The 23,080-nt window shown below is 35.2% G+C and overlaps 2 protein-coding genes across 3 annotated transcripts; both read right to left on the reverse strand.

Annotated features, from left to right (window-relative positions):
- Positions 1 to 2,555: 2,555 nt before the first annotated feature.
- On the reverse strand, positions 2,556 to 12,674 carry LOC136820089 (elongation factor 1-gamma-like). Of its 2 annotated transcripts, none has more exons than XM_067076328.1 (7): positions 12,571 to 12,674; positions 12,329 to 12,475; positions 10,029 to 10,379; positions 9,634 to 9,793; positions 9,244 to 9,376; positions 6,143 to 6,470; positions 2,556 to 2,844 (listed from the first exon to the last, which is right to left on the reverse strand). In XM_067076328.1, the coding sequence occupies exons 1-7, from the start codon at positions 12,580 to 12,582 to the stop codon at positions 2,701 to 2,703; spliced, it is 1,275 nt and encodes a 424-aa protein (XP_066932429.1). In that variant the 5' UTR covers positions 12,583 to 12,674; the 3' UTR covers positions 2,556 to 2,700. The 2 variants fall into 2 exon arrangements, with proteins under 2 accessions (XP_066932429.1, XP_066932428.1); XM_067076327.1 differs by having other exon boundaries at positions 9,244 to 9,379.
- Positions 12,675 to 18,133: 5,459 nt separating this feature from the next.
- Positions 18,134 to 22,051, reverse strand: LOC136820032 (uncharacterized). The gene is made up of 5 exons (XM_067076269.1): positions 21,930 to 22,051; positions 21,017 to 21,301; positions 19,896 to 20,245; positions 19,047 to 19,308; positions 18,134 to 18,456 (listed from the first exon to the last, which is right to left on the reverse strand). The coding sequence occupies exons 1-5, from the start codon at positions 21,976 to 21,978 to the stop codon at positions 18,152 to 18,154; spliced, it is 1,251 nt and encodes a 416-aa protein (XP_066932370.1). The 5' UTR covers positions 21,979 to 22,051; the 3' UTR covers positions 18,134 to 18,151.
- Positions 22,052 to 23,080: the final 1,029 nt, after the last annotated feature.

Consider the following 23,080-nt stretch of genomic DNA (forward strand, 5'->3'; position numbering starts at 1 on the left):
CAACAATTTGCTATCAACGATACAATACAATAGAATAGTAGAAGTGGTATCTCCATCTATATTTTTATTACCTCCATGGGTATAACAAGTCATTGTGGCCAGCCATATTTTAGTGCCCATTTCAAGGGTTTCAAGGGTCATTTTGCATCAATTTTCAAGGGTTTCAAAGGGTTTTTTGACCAAGTTTTCAAGGGTTTCATGGGTTTGAAAGCCATAGAAACATAATTTTAAGGGTTTCAAGGAAAAAGTCTAAAAAAGCCCAGTTATATTTGCATGTGATGAAAGAACTGCTTTATATGTATGAACAGAATATAAGTCAAACATTTAAAAGGTTATAATTTGCAAAAAGTTAGTTTTTTAAAGAGTGTCCTTAAAGCTACAAAAACTGTAAAATACTAGACTTACTGAAAAATTTCAACTCAACGTACTACAAATTTAAACGACAGTGAAACTCTAGGAAAAATTTCCTATAAACAAAAAAAATTAGGTATGAAAATTCAAAACAAAAAGTTTCAAATCTAAAAGTATGACGTTGCAAATATAATGCATAAATGGCTCAAAAAAAAACTTCAAAAAATTTGACCATGCACTTAAATACTTTTCACGGCACCATTCAATCGACTTAGCTATTTTCTCATTAGAAATGTTCAACAAATTTCAACTTAGCTTTTAGCTCTTAGCTTTTTTAACTTCTTTAAAACGATAGTTATAGTTCATTTCTAGCTTTCTTTATAGCTTCAATCTGTTCATGTAAACTTTTAACGTCTTTCTGGTATTTTTTTTTCTAGTTTTCACTTTTGCCCAATAGTTTGTCTTAAGTTATTTCCTTTTGAAACTTCATTTTGTATTTTTTGGAGATCATCATTATTCTTTCAGCCTTATCATAACAATCATTGGCATCTTTCTGTAAGGTTGCAATCGTTTGACTGATGGTTAGTAGTTTGCGATTGAGGGTTTGCATTTCTGAAAGTAGCTCCTCAACCTTTTCATCCTCGCGAGTTTTCTGTTTCTCAATTTTGTTTTTCTTTAAATTCTCTTTGTATTTTGAATGGGCGTTTAGACAGCTAACTCTCAGCTCAGGATCAATGACAAAATCATGCTCTGACGACCCGGATGAAGGAAGTAACGTGGTCATACATCATTCTTTGGGCAATAAGTGAACGACTAAGTTTTCTACTAAGATTTCCGAGTTGATTGAAAAATACAAAAAAATAAGAAAGATGACTTTCTGTAGATGTAACCCTAATATTAGATAACGAGAATATAGTATACCTTAAGGGAAGAAATTTTCACGAATTTGGGCGTAATTTGCGAAATTAAATTCCGCGAAACACACCAAAATTGTTAAATCGCGAAATTAAATTCCGCGAAATTCGATTTTTTTTTCTTCTTCTTTCATTTTGTTGTTTTTGACCAGGTATTACCAAAAAAGATGGACACAATTGACTTATAACCATTATAACGTGTATTTTTTATCAAATATAAACAAATATAAACAACTCCGTGATGCTTAAAAGTTAATCTGAGTTGATAAATTCTTCTCAATCGCGAAATTAAATTCCGTAAAACTTTTAAAATCGGCTCATTCGCGAAATTAAATTCCGCGTAAATTCCGCGAAATTTGCCATTTTGAAACTCTGATTCGCGAAATTAAATTCCGCGAAAATCTCTTCCCTTAAGGTAACTCCAAAATTAAAATGCTAGTACAGTAAATTCATCAAATTAAAATAATGGAAGGAACACCTTAGAATGTGCAATGATCTAGATAAAGAAAATCAATCATTAGGTCATTCACTTTTATCCCCACGAAATGGGGAAAATTTTGCATTTTACAAGTTCTTAATGAACAAAATCCCTTCCAGATTTCTGAATTCAAGGGTTTCAAGGGTGTAAATTCCATAGCTCAAGGGTCTTCAGAAAATCTTAATATTTTTAAGGGTTTCAAGGAAATTTTCAAGGGTGTTTCAAGGGTCACTGGCCACTATGCAAGTGCTTTCACTAAAAAAAGTCGGGCGATCTTACAAATTCTACAAAGTTTTAGTAGGTTTTGATATGTAGCTCATGAGATATCTTGAAATGCAGTGCAGTACCCTAACTCAGGCAAATCGGTTCCAAAAACGATTGTCAAGTACCCTCGAAACACCCCCTCTGAAATTGAAAAGTTATCGCCCCCTGGTTAGCTAGTCAGAATCAGATTCTCAAAATATAGATATGTTTGAACCCATATTACCGAGTTTATGTGTGTTTTTCAGCGATGGAGACGGTAAGGTTCTAATTTGACTAGATCCTGATTAACTGAGGACGACGGTAAATCAGCACTTTTACCGTCCTCGGTTTTGCGGGTCAGAGCTGCGGGTTTCCAAATCGCTTCAGTCACTTTACCGTCCTCAAAAGTGCAAATACATAAACTCGCTATTGCATGTGTTGCTGACCAACAGTTATACCCGAGGACCCATAAAAGAAACCCGTGTAAGGGCTTTGTTATGATCCAACACTGCCGCTTTCACTCAAGATCAAAATATGTTTAAGGCAACAGAAAAATAAAGAAACAGACGTTTTGGTTCTATTAACAGAAATTCATTTATATTTCAGGTAGTTAATTTAATTTAGATTTGTCCATTTCGATAGATAACGGAACACGTGAGCCAAGGTGACAAATACCAACACCAATCAAAGAGACGATAAGGTGACGCGTGTTATTTATCTGAATTCGTCAAAGTTCACTACGTCAGTACCATCGGGATGTTCTCCACTAAAATAAGCTTTGACATATTTGTTCACATCAGCTCCTCCAAGTTTGGTCCACGTGAATGATTGAGAAAATTCATTCCATATTTCATCGTACTAAAAAAAATAAAAAAAAATTGTGAATGAATCAGCAAATGAATCTGAAAGTTTGGGTAAGCAGTAAGATTTAAATCGTGACACCAGAAATTCTTTCGAGAAACAACTCTCGCTGCGGTTCGTTTTATCGCATCCAATCAGATTCTAGTATTTTCTCTCGCAATCAAAACAAAAATTTGTTGTTTCTGATTGTTTTGGTAAAATAACGCGGTGCAAAAGCAAAAAAGTTTGTCATTTTTAATTGGTCTTGAGAATACAATAAGTCTTCGGCAAAGGCAAGCTTGTTTTTACCGAGTTTGTTTGCAACTAAGCTAATAGTTTACATCGTTATAAAAGTCAAAAAAAATTTATACTATTAGCTTAGAACATTGGCTAACTCTAACCTATGATGGTACCCTTCTTTCATACAAGAAAGAAAAAAATTTAATGATCCAATTTTTCAAAAGTCAAAAGATTTTTTTTCCAAAATCAGACTCCGTCATATTTTGTCCACTAGCATTTTGCACCTTTATACCAAAAATCAAATGTTTTCTATGATTCAATCATGAGAAAAGTTGGTAACAGACGAACGGACGGACAGACGAACACAAGTTAGTTTATAGGACCTCCAGGTAGGTCCCAAAAGTGGAGTTCTCCTCTTTTTGAAACGTCCGATGACAAGACATCCGTAAAGCATGAGGACCAAGAAAAGGTCAACATTCTGCAGCAACTATTCCGTAGTGCCTTTACTGAAGAACCGGAAGGTGATCTACCTGATTTTGATAAAATACTTTAACCACTAAACATTACAAAGGAAATGATAACAAAACAAATCAGGAAGCTCATTGCGAATAAATCAATAAATTCATGCCTCGATGTTTATTGAACTTTGTGATCACATTACAGAACCACTATTAATGAATTTAACTCTTTTTGTGACTGGGAATTAGCATTTGTGACACCGATCCATAAAAACAAAAGAGCACACAACCTTGCTTTTAACTATCGTCCAGTAAGTCTGACTTCAGTAGTCTGTAAGTTGACGGAAACAATAATACGAAAACATATCATGGGACACCTTTTCAGCGAAGAACTTCTATCGAACAAGCAATACAGTTTCATCAGAAAAAGGTCAACAGTCGAACAACTCATCTCCTTTATAGATGTGTTCAAATCAACTGCAAAAAGTGGATGTGGTCGGCTGCATATACTTCGACTTTGCCAAAGCATTTGACACGGTACCCCATCGAAGACTTATGATGAAACTATAACGCTACGTGATTAACGAATCAACTTTGAATTGCAACCAATCTTTTCAATCGAACCGCAAGCAATTAGCGAGTGTTAATGGGGTAAAATCATCTCTAGATCCAGTGATATTCCTCAAGGAAGCGTGCTCAGTCCTCTGCTCTTTGTTATTTATATTAATGAACTACCAGAACATGTTCTATCAAACATTTTCTTGGTTGCAAACGACACAAAGATTAAGAAGGAAATCAATTCCATTCTTGACTCCCTAACAGTACAATACGACATTGAAGCACTTGAGAGTAGTCCCGTGAGTGGCTGTCGAAATTCTACCCAGACAAATGTCACATTTTATCGATAGGTCAATTTGTGTTTTGATAGACTCGGAGCTTTCATTTGAAGAACACATCGCTAAAAAAAAATAAACAAAGCTAATTCCATGTTGGGATTGATCCAAAGGCGATTTCAAGACCTCACATTTTCCAGACACTGTATACCACCTTTGTACGACAACATTTAGAGTACGCTCAATCAGTATTGCCACCAAGATTACGTCGATCTATCAACCTGATTGAGGGTGTCCAAAGACGTGCGACAAAACTAGTAAAACCAATCTCACGGTTATGCAGAAAGACAAGACGCTTGGCATCCCTTGAGTTGCAAAAACTTTTTTCCGTGACATGGTCCAGGTATATAAGCATATCAACATCTATGATAGTGAAACAACACCAAACAAGTCAGAACGCTGACTGGAAAATGGCAACACCTAAAATGTAAGGGAGCCCTACCTGATAATTAAAATTGCATGAATACATAACATTGTAACACATATTAGAAAAAGCTGATGATGGAAAATTGAGAAAATACCGGGTGACCCACGAAAAAGTTCGGACCTTTCTCGGCGTCTTGAGGCCGAACAAATGTCCCAAAGTGCTCGGAATTTTGGTATTTAAAAAGTAGATATCCTAACTTAAAATTTGAGCTATCACTTTTTAAATTTGACCAACTAGTTCTCTACTTATAACCTTTTAAACTCAAAATTCACTTTTCGGAAAGTGTAAAAAACACGTAAAAAAGAGGTATTAAATTAATGCAATCAATTAGAAAATCTCTTATAAATCGACTTATTTAACGAGTTTTATGACATTAATAATTATTAAAAACACCTTTTAAAGTCGTTTTTGTTTAAACCAAGACTAGTTCTTATCAAAATTGGCACTTTCAAGGAATTTTCTCAAAAACTGTATATCAAAAACGTCTAAAAATACCTAATTTGATACCCCTTTTTTACCTGTTTTTTACACTTTCCGAAAAGTGAATTTTGAGTTTAAAAGCTCATAACTAGGGAACTTGTGCGTCAAATTTAAAAAGTAATGGCTCGGATTTTAAGTTAGGATATCTACTTTCTAAATAATAAAACTCCAAGCACTTTGGGACATTTGTTCGGCCTCAAGACGCCGAGAAACGTCCGAACTTTTTCGTGGGTCACCCGGTAGTAAAAACTGTGTCAGGCTCCGTTACATTTTGGGTATTGCTATTTTGCATCAGTGTGCAAAATTCCCAGAAAAAAATATGTACAGCTCGAAAAATTCAAGAGGAACCGTTTTTCAGCGATTTTCGGCTGTTCCAGTGATTTTTAGAAAGTTGAATCATGCTTGATGATGGGCATTGTTATCAATGTTTTTGTGTGAAAAAAAAACACAAAGGAATAGTAGGAAAAAATGAACAAATGCATGGGCATGGGTTAATTTATAGGACCTCCAGGTAGGTCCAAAATTTTATTAAAAGAACGTGACCATGTAGAAAGCATATAACCAAGCTTCAGACGAATTTCCCAGATGACGGAGTACACGGTGACCAAAGCCAACAGAACGATCTCAAGATGGCAGAAGCATCATCAATAAAAACGTTCAAGGAAAATTCAAACAAGACAAAGGCAAATCATGAACTAGGCTATTTATTATATATAAATAAACGAAGACCAATTCTAGAGGACCACAGCATGCCTGAACTTTGTATTTGTTGTAATAATGATAATAAAGATGGAGTACATAATGAAAAGGAAACTTACTGAAAAGCAGAGAGGTTGTGCTTTTTGAATGATACAACCTGTCATGTCATAGTATTTTGCGCCTTTAGGTGACTTTTTCTCATGAAATAAAAACACAATGTGACAGTGTTTGCGGAGTCCCTCGATACGTTGATAGAAGCCTCTAACCAAATTTGTTGCAAGGAATTCTAAGTTGTATGTCTCATAGTCAGAGTCTTTTTCAAATCTGTATTGTGCATGATAAACTGCGAATGCTTCAGGGTCCCAGTGCTCGTCAAACCATTTAAGTGAGTCAGACAACTCTTCATTAGCGTATTCAGTTTTCCAGGCATCCATATTGAATTTATCACTAAAAGAAATGAATTGAAAATTACAAGAATTTGTAACTCAAGTGCAAAGAAACTGTTCTAACAGGGGGGGGGGTACAGACACAGGGTACTGACCCATAGCAAAGTTAGTACCCGGTACTACTTTGGGGTGGGGGTGTGTATTTTTCACTCTTCAAGCAAGTACTCTTCAAGGATACTATTTGGGTCCTTTTTCACAGAATTTTGCTGTTTTTCAATAAAAAAGTAGTTAGTTGTAATATTTTGACTTTTTTCAAATATTAATTTTTTTGATTTGAAACTTTTTTAATCGACAAATTTTTTTTACTCTTTTGAGAAATTTTTTAGATTTTTTAGAAGACAAAACTTCCAAAATAGTCAAGAAGTGTGTGATGAAAATCAAAGGACAAAAGCTTCTGACTCCATCATTGATAGTTTGCTTGAATTATCTGTCAATTTTCAGTCTGAAAAACTAACAATAGTACCCCTCTCTTGGTCTAATCTGTAAAATGTAAGATTTTAGGGGTGGTGTCCCTATTTTTTACAGCAAAAATGAAGTAGTACCCGGTACTAAATATGGGTGGGTGGTACTAAACAAAATTTTAGTAAAAAATCAAGTTAGTACCCTATGGGTTAGTACCCTGTCTCTGTACCCCCCTGGTTCTAAAGAAATTGTTCTTTCTTACTTTTTAGAGAAAGTTAAATAGTCAACCGTCCCAAAACGTAGAAAATCTTTCTGCCCAACTCATCTGAAGTATTAAGACTATCAATATTTTTGTTCACTAGTTACTCCTCTCATGAACATATAAACTACCAGGCGCCTATCTTCCATTGTCTCTTTGAAGCGAGCTTCGTTGCAGCCTGTTGAAATTTTGTATAAAAAATCAGCAATATTCCATCACAATTTTATTTCCTTGAATTACTTAGCTTATCAGCTTGATTGCTGATTAACAGCTTGAGCATTACTCTTAATTCACAAAAGAATTTTTCTCTAATTTTTTCCTAAATTTGCAATATATTTTATCAACATTTTTCAATGCTGAAATGCAGAATTCCAACTGCTTGTATACTTTTGAATCACTTTTGTCACCCCAATGATTATTTCACAACTCGAAAAATAGTATGCCAAAGTTTGACTGGAGTTAGGGAACAATTCTAGTCAAGTTGCTAGTTGCTACTTTCGAGTTGGGAAGTTACTAGTTTCAGTTGGGAAGTTGAAAAGTTACCGGCTACCAGAAAATAATAAACATACATCAAAAGTACGATTTTGAATGTAAATGTAATATTAGAGTGCGCTGAGAGTATCAAAAGCTATTTTCTACTGTCAATTCGTATCCATTTATATTTCCAGCATCACATTGAGTATAAATGTGATTCTTGATTGAAGTGACTTAAGAACCATTATATTTTATAGTTTCAAAATCTTTATTAAAAAGTGTCAATTCCAATGATAAATGACAAAAGTAAGTGTCGTTATTTTTTCTAGTTCTATGAGCTATCTCTACGAATCTTTTAGGCTATCAATTTGCAATTTCTGAACTCGAAAAATACCCTGCCTCGTTTGAATGTGACACACTACTGATAAGAGTAAAAGAACAGAGGCTTTTGTTGAAAAGATGTAGAGTCGTTTATATGTTCATGGTCCTTTCAAATAAACCAAACAACTTTCCATTTTGAGCTGTTTAGCAAAATCATTTTCTTAATTTTTTTTTCTTACAAGATGGATTTTCTTTTATTGTTCTACAGGAAAGCGCTGGCTTGAAATTTTCACAGAATTATCTTGATGTACTTTTTCATTGATTTCTAAAAGGATTTCAATGAAATATTGTGAAGGCATTTCGAGGCACCTCATTAATTTTTGAGTTCTTTCAGCCCAGCCATTTTGTGCTTGTTTGAATTTCTTAGTGTTGATTTTTCCTTTACAATGATTTTATAATACAAGTGTATTATCAAGGGCATATCATTAATGCCTAAAACGCACTGAGAAGTAAGTATTAACAACAAACTAATACAATTTACCATCAACGATGCTACATTATTGATTTCTTGATCAACAAATAGTCGTCAAATACGAAAGAGATAGAACAACAGAAATTCAGAGGGTGAAACTTTTGTTATTAACTCATAATAGATCTTTTGACATTAATATTTTGTTAACCCCTACATTTTATTTAGCTTCACAATAAAATAACTTTTGACACCTAAAAGTTCTCACTCCTTGAACATGATGACAATTTTGACAGTAAGGTGTCATTCAAATTGACAAATTTCCAGTGCAATTTTTCATCTCAAATCAGGGTTTGAATTATAAATTTAAGGAGCTTCGCTATTACTTTTTGAGCGAAGCAAGGTAAAAAATGAGCACCACAGACTAAATTTCTCCACGTTTGCAAAGCATTTTAAGTATTTAGGCGTAAAAACTTTCACGAGCAGAAATTTGGCCCTTTTTGCAAACGTAAATGTCTTTTAAAATTTTAGCAAGGGCGAAGTTTATGCTCACGAAAAATTATTGACAAAATAGGAAATCTTTAAAACTTCAAACTTTGAATAAAATGTAACTTTTATGGCACCTTTTAGCCTGTTAAATGACTAATAAGTCAAAGGAAAAATGTTTCAAGCCAATCCAAGAAGTATTTGTCCCTCTAAGCCATTTTTTCATGTGAAAATTCTCTAGGAATTCCAGGAAGAGTAATTACATCAAAAGTTTAAACAGTACAGGAAAAGTCTCACTAGTTTTGAACAGCCTCTCAAAGCCTAGTAATGATTATAGGGTTAAGTTTGTGTAATAAATTATACCTCTTTTTCCAGTCTTTGAAGTGGTCTACTTTTTTGGGTTCTTTTGCTGCTTCTTCAATTGGCTGCTCTTGTGGTTTTGGTTTTGCTTCCTTTGTCTTTTTGGCTTTTTCTTCAGTTTTCTTTCCTTTTCCACCTGCTGAAAAGGCAAATAAGTATGTTGCAACAAGATATAAACATGCTGAAATTCACAAAATCAACTCAAAATTAAAAATTGCCTTTTCTTCTTTAGATTTTACTCTACACCCTTGTTGAAAGAGAATTAACTTAAAACTAAATAAATTATTTGCTGTCTTTCCGGTAAAAGAGTATTTTTTTCTTTATCATCTTTGATTTGACCATATTTATGATGATTACTTATCTATCCTCAAAGAAATGTGATAAAATTCATACCTTTAGGGTGTAATTCCTGATATCTTTTATTGTCAAATGTGGCCATTTTTTCACACAATTTGATATCGCCAAGAACTTTTTTGAAATTAGGTTGGTTTACACAAGTTGTGAACCACCTGTTTAAATTTCCAAAAGCTTCTCTAAATTTACTATCCATAACCTACAGTAAAAGAGAAGTAATAGAAAGTAAATAGAATCAGCAATAAATCAAAATCTTCAAAAACCATTCACACAAATATTAAAATTTCTTGTCCTGACATGGAGGATTGTGCTGAAGGATAGGGCAATTATATAAAAGAAAGCTTGGTACTAATTCTTTCCTGAATTTTCAAATATTCAATTTAGCTTTTCAATCTATTGGACCTTGAAATGATTACCCAAGATACATATCTTACCTGAACATATAACATAACAAGACTTGTACATAATGTAATGTCTGCAAGGGTAACGCGCTCTCCTACCAAGAAAGTTCTTGTCAGTAAGTCATTATTCAATTTGGTAAGACACTTTTTCAAGTGGGCCATTGCATTGTCTGTTTCTTGTTTGTTGTATTGTCGAAGTCCAAGTGTTGGGTAAACCCAAGCACAAGCAGAAGGAACAATCTCGTTTTCAGCAAAAGAGATGTATTCACGAACAGAAGCTTGGTTTGCACTGTCCTTTCCACCAAGTAGTGCATCATTTGAGACATATTGAGCAATGGCATCAGATTCACTCAAACATAAACCATTGGATTCATAAGCTGGGACCTAAAAAGTATGCATTGAATTTCAAAATCTCCAAATTTACCGCAGTAAGGCTGAAATCAAATATTTGTTTGCTTCACCTTATCTGCTGTGCCATACGAGTGGTAGGCTTTATCTTCAAGGTAGCAGTTTGAAATACATTTAAGTTCATGTTAAAAAGCTGTCTCAAACAGGTATGGACAAAAACTATCAATCAGGGTTACTTTGTGTATGTGTAAGGGACCTTTGATATGATTTCATATTTTTTCACAGCATTTGCCCGTCAGGAGGAGGGTTGACCCTTATGTCACTAAGCCACACTCTCCCATTCTATACAATTCAATACAAGTTGAACGATGATCAATACACAGTGAAAAAAAATCAAGTAAACACAAGCCTTGAATGCCTTATAAAATGTTGACAGATAAATGTTTTTTTATTTATAAATTCAATAAAAGAAATAAGATTATTTAATTGTCGATCATTTTCATGTTTTGTTATAGTGACCCATGGAGTATGCCAAAATGGAAGAATGGTTTTGTTTACTTAATTTTTCTTGCAAATTACATGGGATCAAAGCAAAAGCTACGGGAAAATTTAATTTGAAATGTGTATATTGACAGGTATTGATACTCAAAAACCTATTCCTAGACTAAGATAAGATTCTTAAATTGAAATAAATTTGCCACTTTGCTTGATAGAAAGATAATTTTTGCTTATTTAACCCTTTGGATCCGTGATGGGTCAGATCTGACCCGTCAAAAACAAACTACCATAAAATCTGATTAGGTTGCTGGATTTCTATGAAATGTATGTTGTCTGACGAGGGTAACAAAAATGTTCTGGAATGGCCAAAACCAAAATAAACCTTCCGTTTTTTTTTTCTGAAGTTCTCTTTGCTTGACTGCCCACACAGGCACAAGTCTTTGGCAGACAGCTCTGATTTTATTATCTGACGCTGTAATAGTCTAGACGTATGAAACCATCAACTCTTCAAATTGAAACACAGATAACATAACCCACCAAACAAAAGGACAAGACAAATCACAAATATCTAGAATAAATATCCACAAAAAGGCTATCAGGCTTTTAAAGAAATGGAAGTATAAGATTAATCCAGATCCATCAAAGTAAAATATAATAATAATATATATTATAGAGCCGAGATAATTCCAGAAATTTATGGCGACCATCAATAATATGTTCTGTTTGCGTTGCCCGATCAATTCACCTTCAAAACATAATGTCGGAAATTTTTACGTTAGCCAAGCCCTTTTCTAAATCACCATTCGCTTCAAGTTTTCCTTTACACGTTTTTATTTAAAAAGGAACCTTAACCTTTCTCTGAGCCTGGAGTTCCTTATTTTTACAGAGAATTTCAGCCTCAAAGTTCCTTATCGAGTTCCTTATTCAAACGCGATTGAATAATTGCGATTCGATTGTCAAACGTAATCGAATCTCAATCGAACGGCTGATTCCTGGGTAATATTCGATTGTGTTCGATTGCGTTTGAAAGGTTTGATTGGTTCGATTGATAGTTGAACTATGTTCGATTGTCATTTGCATTCGACGATTTCGTTCAATTAGGATTATGTTTGATGAGTTTAATTAAATGAAATTGGATCACTTCGTTTTAGGGCTTTTTAGCGGGCTGCCGAATGTTTTAGTACCGTACCACAAAGCGAATAAAATATAATATAATTGAATCAATCGAGCGTAGTCGAATACAATCGAACGTAATCGAAGTAATCGAACAGCAAATCCTGGGTAATATTCGATTGCGATTCGATTGCGTTCGACAATCGAATTGCAATTATTCAATTGCGTTCAATTGATTCGGCGTTTGATTGACACCGTCTGGGTGAATGGCTCCCCTATATAGGTTAATCTGCAAAGTTTAGACTAAGTTATCTGCAAGATCCCCACCAAACACTCAAGAACCGGGAAAAACCGAGAAAACAATATCAACTCACTCTTCCAAGCGGGAATTTCTTGAGGAAATCTGCAGATGTGTTGGTTTTGCCATATTCAAAATCTGCAACTGTGACATTAGCACCACTATATGCAGCAGCGACCAAAATCTTGTTAGCTCTGAAGCTTCCAGAATAGGTATATAGGGTCTATGAGAAAAAATGGACATCCTTGAATATTTCAAACGTTTAATTAGACCTGTTAAACTAGAGATCACGAGGATATAAGAAGATTCATTACTTACACCAGACGCCATCTTGATGGATCTATCGACACGAAAGGTTCTTGATGATATCTCGATGGAATTTAAAATGCTACCATTATTGTTGTTTTGCTTTACCTTGTAATCTGACGGTAGCCGAGAAGATTAGGTGACATAGTTTTCACCACAGATATCTGTAAAGCCAGGGGGGGCAAGCAGTTAGTACACGACACCCATGACACTTAGTACCGTGGTGGGTCAATTTTTCAAGTTTTCAAAATGCAGTTAGTACACCAGTGTACTAACTGCCAAAAGGGGTGGTGTATATAGAATTTTGGAAGAAAAAAGGTGTATTAACTGTTTTCAAAACGAGAACATTTCCCCCCACTGCGGTTGACCTACTCCATAATTTGTTAAAAGGGGTGGTGTATATTTTCAAATTTGCAAAATACAGTTAGTACACCTGTGTACTAACTGCCGAAAGGGGTGGTGTATACAGAATTTTGGAAGAAGAAGGTGTATTAACTCAGAGGAATTAACTGTTTTCAAAACGAGAATTTTTCCCCCCACTGCGGTTGACCTACTACATAATTTGTTTTATTTTTATTTGTTTGAAAGTAGTTAGTGGTAAAAACCTGGTAAAGACAGGTAAAAACGTAAAAATACACCTCATAAAACCTCCCTGGGGTGTGAAATTCACCTGGAATGCACCGTAGAGAGACGGATCCTTATTTTGGGGGGTGGTATATATATTAAGCAAGGTCAAAGACAGTTAGTACACGGTGTACTAAGTGACAGGGGGTGGTGGTGGGGTACAGATTTTTCCAAAAATCAGTTAGTACACATAGTGGCATAGTGTTCTGTACTAACTGCTTGCCCCCCCCCCTGGTAAAGCCCGAAGGGCTAGATTTGCGGCTTTTATCAAAAAGTGAAGCTCATCTTTGGAAGGATTTCCTACCAGAGTCACGTGACTAAAATATGCAATTTCACCGGTTTGAGAGATGTGAAATAGCGTTTGTCGCCTACGTTTTTTGATCTCGCGCTCCGAAAACAATTAAAATGCTAGATCCTATCCATCGGCACGAAATTTAAAAAGTCAAATTTTTGCTTCACTTTTTTTTGCTGGAGAAAGCTTAAAGTTGCAAATCTAGCCCTTCGGGCTTAGATATCTGTGGTTTTCACCATTGAGTTTCAAGCCGAAGGCTAGAGGTCAATCTCCTTGGTAGGATTTGAAGCCAACAAATCCTACCAAAGTTGCGCGGCCTTGAGCGACCCGCCTGGTTTTTACACAAATGACAGATTGAAACTAAAATTTACCGCTTCATTTTGAAAAATATATCACTCGAAAACAAAGGAATTGCTAGATTCAATCCGTCATCAAAAATACGGCGCATATTTTAAGGCTTCAATTTTTCTTGCCTGAGAAAGGTTAGAGATTGACCTCTAGCCTTCGGCTTGAAACTCAATGGTTTTCACCCGGTGTGAGAAAAATCGGTTCCGGCAACAGGGTGGTAATAGGGAAAAACCCAATTTTTCGCGTTTTTAACACGCACCCCGCCCGCTTTCATGGGACTTACTTAAGCAAATGGTGAAGGTGTAGGGGTGGTTACACAGGTACCTTTTTGGACTTTCAAAGTCCCATTTTAACGTTTTTCAAGATTTAAATTTTCGGCGAGAAAGTCGATTTTGGGCTATCTTTTTTAATTGGCCCAGCCGCGCAGCGCAAGTGGGCCTTTAAAAAGCAACTGACCGAAAAGATTTTGGCTTTGTCGGAGCCTGTGCGCGCAATAAATTAACAAGTCCAGTAGTCCAGGCTAAACCAGCGACCGATTTAGAATTTTTGCCTCGCCTACCCGCACGATGTTTGACCTACTCTTATATTGGATTGAATTGGTAGTAAAGTCAAATTTCATTCTCTTTATAGCAAAGTATTTTTTAATGTTTTCAAGATGGATGGAGTCAGGTCAGGCAGTCAGGTCAGGCAGGGGGAGCATTTGGATATTGGAGTTTTATATTTCCAGCTTGACAGAGACTTTTTTCAAGTAAACTTATGTTGTAAGTCATTTAAGGATACTAAAATGCAGCTCATGTGTAAATTTGAATAAGTTTGGAATGTTTTTCATGACATGATGCTACCCGTGAAGATGGTCAATTTTGGATTTATCGCTCTAAACGGTCGGTGGCTGGATTTTTCAAACCTGACAGAGAATTTTTCCACGTAAACTTATGTTGTAAGTTATTAAAGGATACTAAAATGCAGCTCATGTGTAAATTTGAATAAGTTTGGAATGTTTTTCATGATGCAACCCGTGAAAATGGTCAATTTTGGATCTATCGCTCTAAACGCAACGGTCGGTGGTTGGATTTTTCAAACCTGACAGAGAATTTTTTCAAGTAAACTTATGTTGTAAGTCATTTAAGGATACTAAAATGCAGCTCATGTGTAAATTTGAATAAGTTTGGAATGTTTTTCATGACATGATGCTACCCGTGAAGATGGTCAATTTTGGATTTATCGCTCTAAACGGTCGGTGGCTGGATTTTTCAAACCTGACAGAGAATTTTTCCACGTAAACTTATGTTGTAAGTTATTAAAGGATACTAAAATGCAGCTCATGTGTAAATTTGAATAAGTTTGGAATGTTTTTCATGATGCTACCCGTGAAGATGGTCAATTTTGGATTTATCGCTCTAAAAACGGTTGGTGGCTGGATTTTTCAAACCTGACAGAAAATGCAGCTCATGTGTAAATTTGAATAAGTTTAGAATGTTTTTCATGATGCAACCCGTGAAAATGGTCAATTTTGGATCTATCGCTCTAAACGCAACGGTCGGTGGTTGGATTTTTCAAACCTGACAGAGAATTTTTTCAAGTAAACTTATGTTGTAAGTCATTTAAGGATACTAAAATGCAGCTCATGTGTAAATTTGAATAAGTTTGGAATGTTTTTCATGACATGATGCTACCCGTGAAGATGGTCAATTTTGGATTTATCGCTCTAAACGGTCGGTGGCTGGATTTTTCAAACCTGACAGAGAATTTTTCCACGTAAACTTATGTTGTAAGTTATTAAAGGATACTAAAATGCAGCTCATGTGTAAATTTGAATAAGTTTGGAATGTTTTTCATGATGCTACCCGTGAAGATGGTCAATTTTGGATTTATCGCTCTAAAAACGGTTGGTGGCTGGATTTTTCAAACCTGACAGAAAATTTTTCCACGTAAACTTATGTTGTAAGTTATTAAAGGATACTAAAATGCAGTTCATGTGTAAATTTGAATAAGTTTAGAATGTTTTTCATGATGCAACCCGTGAAAATGGTCAATTTTGGATCTATCGCTCTAAACGCAACGGTCGGTGGTTGGATTTTTCAAACCTGACAGAGAATTTTTTCAAGTAAACTTATGCTGTAACTCATTAAAGGATACTAAAATGCAGCTCATGTGTAAATTTGAATAAGTTTGGAATGTTTTTCATGATGCTACGCCGTGAAAATGGTTAATTTTGGATTTATCGCTCTAAACGGACGCTGGTTGGATTTTTCAAACCTGACAGAGAATTTTCCCAAGTAAACTTAATTATGCTGTAACTCATTAAAGGATACTAAAATGCAGCTCATGTGAGTGTAAATTTGAATAAGTTTGGAATGTTTTTCATGATGCTACGCGTAAAACTGATATTTCTGAACTTTGGCGGTCAACATTTGACATTTGAAGTTTGTGAATTTATTTAAACCGATTTTTTCTTTCATACTAGTAACAAAAACATAAAGTAAATCTATTATATACATATATTGCGTATCATTTATCATCATTACTGACCTTCCAGGGCAGCTGTTTTTTTTTTTTTTTCATTCAGCCAATTTTCGAACCTTTTTAACTTTTTGAATGATCTGTATTTCAATCTCTGCCGAAAATGTGTGCATTAGGATTCTAAGATTCGATGTTTTCTTTCCTAAAATTGCAAAAATACGATTCCGCAAACATTGGTTCTCTTAAGGTATATACGCAATACAAACGACATTTGGTTATTGCCACGTCAGCTGGGCCTTCATGCCGCTTCGGCTTCTTGTTTAGTTAGTCGAATATTTCATTTCAATTTGGGATGGGTTGGTAGACTTCCAGGCTATATTCTGAGCCTTATAGGACTAGTCTTAAGTCGTCTGGCGTTAAAACTCAAGAGTTAGAACTCATAGCAGAGTGTTACCTACTTTATAGGCTACGTCATATCTGCCTTCGCTCCGAGCGTAAAACTCCTCCTCTTCGTAAGGGTAAGGCCTAAAAGCCTGGAGCTGTCTATTGTGTAGACTACCTACTTTAGAGCACTTACAAATCGATCGTGCTTACAAAACTTGCTTGGGAATTTCCCTTTTCTCTCAAATATTATGACCTTGATTGTAGGCTGTGCGCATTCCCTATTTATGCGTATCGTGTATAAAGTTCCCGTCAGAGTTACCCCGCGTCTTTGTTATCCGGGGGGGGGGGGCACTCGATTTTGAAACGACGGTATGTGCCGCGCAAAATATGCTTTTCAAAATCGTACCCAATGAATATGGCTGAAAAGGTACCCTTTCAGTGCATTTTCTCTTGATTTACCCAACCCTTATTATAGTGCACTATATTTCTCAGCTATAAATCTGCGTGAAGAGAAGAAGCTTGGGAAATTTTCTGTTTCAAATAAAAACTGAGAAAATTATTCTTGTCAGCTGTAATTATCAGACAATAGAAACTTTTCCAAACAAACGAGAAGTAAAAACCTTTCTTTTTAACAAATATTTTGAATTTGTTTTAAAATTCGACCCTTGCAGTGCAATCTCACAGAATCACACTCTTACAGTGCATTTTGGGATGCAGAAAAAAACCCATCCTTAAGCGCGGCACATGACGTAGGCCAGATCATATGAGTAACCCCCCCCGGGTTGTTATCGAACAGGCTGAGTGAACGGTTTATGTTTTCTGCGCGTCTTTACTTGAAAAACGAAGGAGAAATCATATCACATCAGTCATTATCAAAATTTATCAAATGCGTACAGCTTAAAGTGAAGCGAAATCTTGAGCGTTTTTCACATGCTTTAAAAAGAATAAGTTTACAGCTACTACGTTAACGAAGCAGGCACGAAAAATCTGGCTATTTCTCCTTTTTACTGGATGAAAACTGCTAACGTAATATGTTGCGCGGCGGATAGAGTCTGTGTTTACAGAGTTCTTCTACCATTCCTTCGAAAACAGGCATACAGTTAACTCTCGCTAATTCGAACTCGGACAGGGAATCTTATTTGTTCGAATAACAGAGAGATTCATTCGAACTATATAGAGCACTGTAAGAGGATTTCCCTATGACCAGAACTCAGAATAAGTTCGAATTATAGAATGATTCGAATAATAGAAGTTAGTATAAACAAGAGTCGACTGTTGGGAAATTCCAACATTCAACAAATCAACACAAACGAATATTCTTTAGGAGGCACCTTTTGGTAGGCTAGTGGTTCTCTTATGATTTTAGGACTTCCAAAGATCAAAGACTTATAACCAAAAGTCTTGGCAAAGATTCAAAATAGGTAAGATTTCGCCGAACTGACTCATGCGATAAAAGAGTGAAATATTCCTTTTAGTAACGATCTTTCATAGGTTGATTACTTTATAAAGTTTATGAGTTATCAGTATTTGATGATGATTTAACACTGAGTCTTTCATTATAAATTTCAATGAATTCAATCTCCTGTTTACATAGAGTTGTTTTCCATTTGCTACAATCGCGCGGACAACAATAGCAGTCGAGTGTCCATCTTCGATCAGGTTTTTTGAGGTAATGGTTACGAAAGTGTTCGGTCGCATTCGATATTTATGTTTTCCATTCATACTGACATCAGCATTGAGTAAAGCAAAGTTGTAAAATTCAACATGTGTCCAAAAGAGTTGATGATCACCTGAAATAATGAAATAAAGCACAAAAAATCAGTAAAAATACGAGGCATCGTTTTTGTAACCTTTGTATGAAGAAAGAAGTAGTAATATTGGGCTTTTCCAGAAATAGTCAGTGCCCCCCTGTTGAGGATATCGGATATCCAGGGGATTAACGATTTTTGTTCAAAAGTGAATAACCAGGGGGTTAAATAGCTACAAGGGAGTGGATATCCAGGGGGTAAAGTGTCTTTTCAAGTAAAAAATATGATATCCAGGGGTAAGCATCTTTATAACTCATATCCAGGAAGTAGGATATCTAGGGAGTTCGATACTTCCAAAAATCAATATCCTCAACAGTGGGGGTAAAATTTTTTCTGGAAAAGCCCATTGTACCCATAGCAGCTGACACACTTTTTGATTTTGATAATGAACATGATAATGCCTTTCGTAAGCAATGAAAATCATAAAAAAGCAGACTAAGAGAAAGGGTACGAGAGAACATAAAGCAAAGTCACTTTAAATTTAAACGAAATAACGAAACTAATCAATTTTGAATTGTGTGGGTGGTCGAATAAATGTAACCCGCGAGACTAAATTGCTAAAGGGAATTTACCTTTCCAGAAGAATAACATCAAAAGACCAGCCTGTGATTCATCTAACTGTTTGTTTACCAGTGACAGTGAGGCTAATCTGCAATCAGGATGACCATCACCTAGTCTTAATGTTTTTTGAATGGATAATCTTTGATTGATTGTTCGACCATATCTATTAGTTTTGACAAGCCTCGAATTGATGTACATTTTGATGCCACGTCTAGGGTGCCAGGCTAGTGTAAGATAAATCCAAATGGACGTAGGGACGCCTCTGAAACAAACCTTGAAGGAAAGAATGTATAATTTTAGGCTTGTGGGAAAAACGATATTGGATGAACTCTATGAAAAAGTGGTTGGACAGAATGTGAAAGAATAATGTACAAAAAGTTTAAAGTAGTCACTACCCATCCATTCTCTTACAAAAAAGTTACAGAAAACACTTTGGCTTTTGATGGAGAACTTGATCATGTGATCGAACTAGCCCATACAATGTCTTTACAAAACTTTGTTTTGACTTCGTTCCTTCCTGGGATTAATCCTTTTTAGGTTTATCTATTTCTGGACGTCATTCCACTCTGGAAAACTAGACCTAATCACTTTTAGGCATATATCGTAAGTTGGTCTAATATTGACACCCTTTTTCTAATTTCGACACCCTTCTTTAAAGATAGGAAGGTCACAACTACTGATAGACTAAAGATTTGTTCCTCTCTTCTAATCGCTAACCAAAGAAAAATAGTTTCAATCAGTTATTCCGACCTTCCCATTATTCCTATTTCCAAAGAAAGGTGTCGAAATTAGAAGAGGGGTGTCGACATTAGACCAACTTACGGTAGTGTTGATTGGTGCCCTCTCTCTTTAAAGCTTACCTTCCATTCCCTGCTCGGATAATGTGATCGAACCAACCCACAAAGCCTTTTATACTGATCTTTGATAAGTTCAATCCCATGAGAACGTAAAATATATTGAATTTTTGGTCTCTGTGAGTTATCAGTTGATATGTTTTCGAATTTCAGTTTGACACCAATGGTCGTTCCATTTGTACAATCGTCTGGCTTCAAAAAACAACCTCTTATTTCACCAACTAATTCCGTTTTTGATAAATCGATTCCTAAATTACCGATTGTGGGAGTGGTGTTCCCGACCGGATTTAAAAACGGGTAACCAGTCAATTCATTGTTTTTGAAGGTGTATAGATAGGATGGCATGTAATCCAAGGCTGAAAAAGAAAACATATTGGTGAAATCTAGAGGATATTTTTGTTTGGCCAAAGTGTTGAACAGATAACGCATTAATTTATCACTTGTAAAATTAAACAAGTACAGGATTTAAAGGTTTTGTTTTTAAATAAGAGTGATATCGTTTCCTTGCTCATCAATTTAAATTCACAAGCTTTTTCGCATTGGATCGACACATATATGGAGCAAGACTGGTCAGAAAGAGGAAACAGAAAACAATTTTTTGCTTATATATCAGCATCATATAACAATAGGTAGACACTGTCCTGATATGAAAATATGTGTCTGATATGAAACGGAAACACTTATGTAAAAATAAAACCTTTAAAAAGGTTTAACACAATATTATATTCAATATGTGAAATCAAGTGCGTATTACTTATAGGTAATGAATCAACGGATCCTGCACTAATGTACTTCACAGTTTTCTCAAAGAATCGAGTGGGAATTGAACCCACGACCTCTCGCTTGCCGGTGAGAAAACTGGGAAGTACATTAGTGCAGGATCCGTTGATTCATTATATTCAATGTTCTAACATTTTGATCAGATTCTCTTTGTTTCCTAACTAATATGTATGACGAGAAGAAGATCAGTTGTTTCTTTTAACAACAATTTAAATGATACCAATCCATGCTTCCAATGTTTTCAAGTTGGAAAGTTTCAATTGAACCTTGTTTCTGTTTAGGGAAAAATAGAAAAATCCGAAGCTCCAGTGTTTTGATAGGAGCGTAAAAGAGGTTGCGTAGTTTACCTAAAGGTTTGACATCGACGATATGCACCTTGTAACGTTCAAAGCTTGTTTTCAATTTCAGTATGCGGTCCCCATTCAAGGCTAATGGAACTCCAGTCATCATATCAAAAGCTTCGAAGGCGATTTCGCGTATTTTGATGTCTTTATAATCAACAAGAGTCTGTTTGTCAGAAGGCTGGATAGTTTTTGGTTTTATTTCACCATATTTGGCTTTGATGGTGATACTTCGATCGAGATGATTGTTGATAGATAGCGATAGATAAGTAGGTTGAATTCCATCATTACCTGGAAAAAGGTGGTGTTATCTTTATATTTTTTCCTCGTTAGTTCTTTCCCTAATGTCATTCAAGCCTTTTTTGCAGATAATTCGATACACGCCTTTTTATTACAATAATACACTCTAAAAGAACATTCATGATGAATCTGTCTAAAAAATTAAGACTATGCTCAGAATATCACCATCGTGGAATCTGGCAACAGAATCTGAGAATGTCAAAACTCCATTGATTTGGAAGAACACTTTGAGCACATTTTCACATTTAACGAGCACAAGTTTTGACTCATTTTTATACAAACGTCAGTCTGAACCAATAGAATAGCTCATAGTTTGATATTAAGAATGAAACAAACCTTACCGTGTGACATTATTATTCACTACCTTAGACCAAGCTATATCCTTGATCATAGTTTTTTTTAATTGGTACCCTATTGGTAGAACTATTCGACGTGGGTCAATTCATAATTCAATCAAATTTTCCGTTCATAAATTATTTCACCCATTATGGGTAGTATACCTAAAGGATACTTCTTTCAAAAAAACTCCGATCAAAGATTTTTCTTAGCCGGGATCGAGAAACTTTGCCCAATCCAGTCCTCTGACCTATAAAGGTCAATGATTACAGTATTATCTCACCTTTTATCAAAACAGTAGACACCAATGCCAAGATAGCACAACACCACATTTCTTCAAGAAACTTGTATATCCAACCAATGAAAATCTATGAAATCTTTTGAATCTGTTTACCTAAAACAAGATAACTTTGAAAATTGTTAATTTTAATAAAGTTATTCTAGACTGTTGATTGATATCAAAACATTCAAAGGAAAACATGAATCACTGTTACACAAGATCCGGTCTTTAACTGAGTTCATCCTCGTGTCCCAATCCGTTATAATAATATCAGAGCAAACTTCAACCAGTTAAAGCAAGGAACATCTATTTTTATAGAAGTTCCTTGGTTAAAGGTTTTATTTTTATATAAGTGTTCCCGTTTCGTATCAGACACATATTTCATATCAGGACAGTGTCTGCCTATTGTTATATTATGCTGATATAAGCAAAAAATATTTTTATTTTCCTTTTTCTGACCAATCTTTAGCCTCCGTCTCGGAAGAGGACTGGGCTCGAATTTGCGGACGTTTTCACAGTTTCACTTTCGTTTTCGGCTATACGACAGCGTTTTCAAGCAGAAAGCAGAGGAAATCTGTGAAATTATGGCAGGGAATGCTAACCTATTTTTCCAGTGTTTCTCAAGATTGGAGCAAGATTATTGTTCTAGAAAGTTCATATAGGCCTAATAGTTTCAGATTAGTATGATTTCATCAGAAAAAACATTTACACCAAAGCTCCTTATTGATATGTGAAGGCTACCAAAAATAGTAATGTCCTCCATCAGAACAACTTTAACATAAGGGACAAGGACAGTCAAGAAGTCTACTTTGTTGAAAATTTGCACAAAATACTTAGAGAAAATGGTACTATGGAAGCCCATTCTATACTCCTAAATGATAGTTGAAAGATCAGCAGTTGAGAGGGTTAATTAAAATAGAACTCAAAGCACACAACAATAAAGTATACATATATTTGTCCAGAAAGAACTGGCATGTTGTTTGTTTTGGTGTTTAAAAATATGTACTTATCAGTCCTAAAAAAATACAAATTCGAATATAATGAGGGCAATGAGTCTGGTTAAATGGAACTATATTTACAAGGAAGGATTACTGAAAAAATACTACTGTATGTACACCGAACTAAACTCAAAAACTAAAACTTTACCATAAATT

This window comes from Clytia hemisphaerica, unplaced genomic scaffold (genome assembly GCF_902728285.1).
Source record: "Clytia hemisphaerica strain Z4C2 unplaced genomic scaffold, Clytia hemisphaerica genome assembly, whole genome shotgun sequence".
Classification (NCBI taxonomy): Eukaryota; Metazoa; Cnidaria; class Hydrozoa; order Leptothecata; family Clytiidae; genus Clytia; species Clytia hemisphaerica.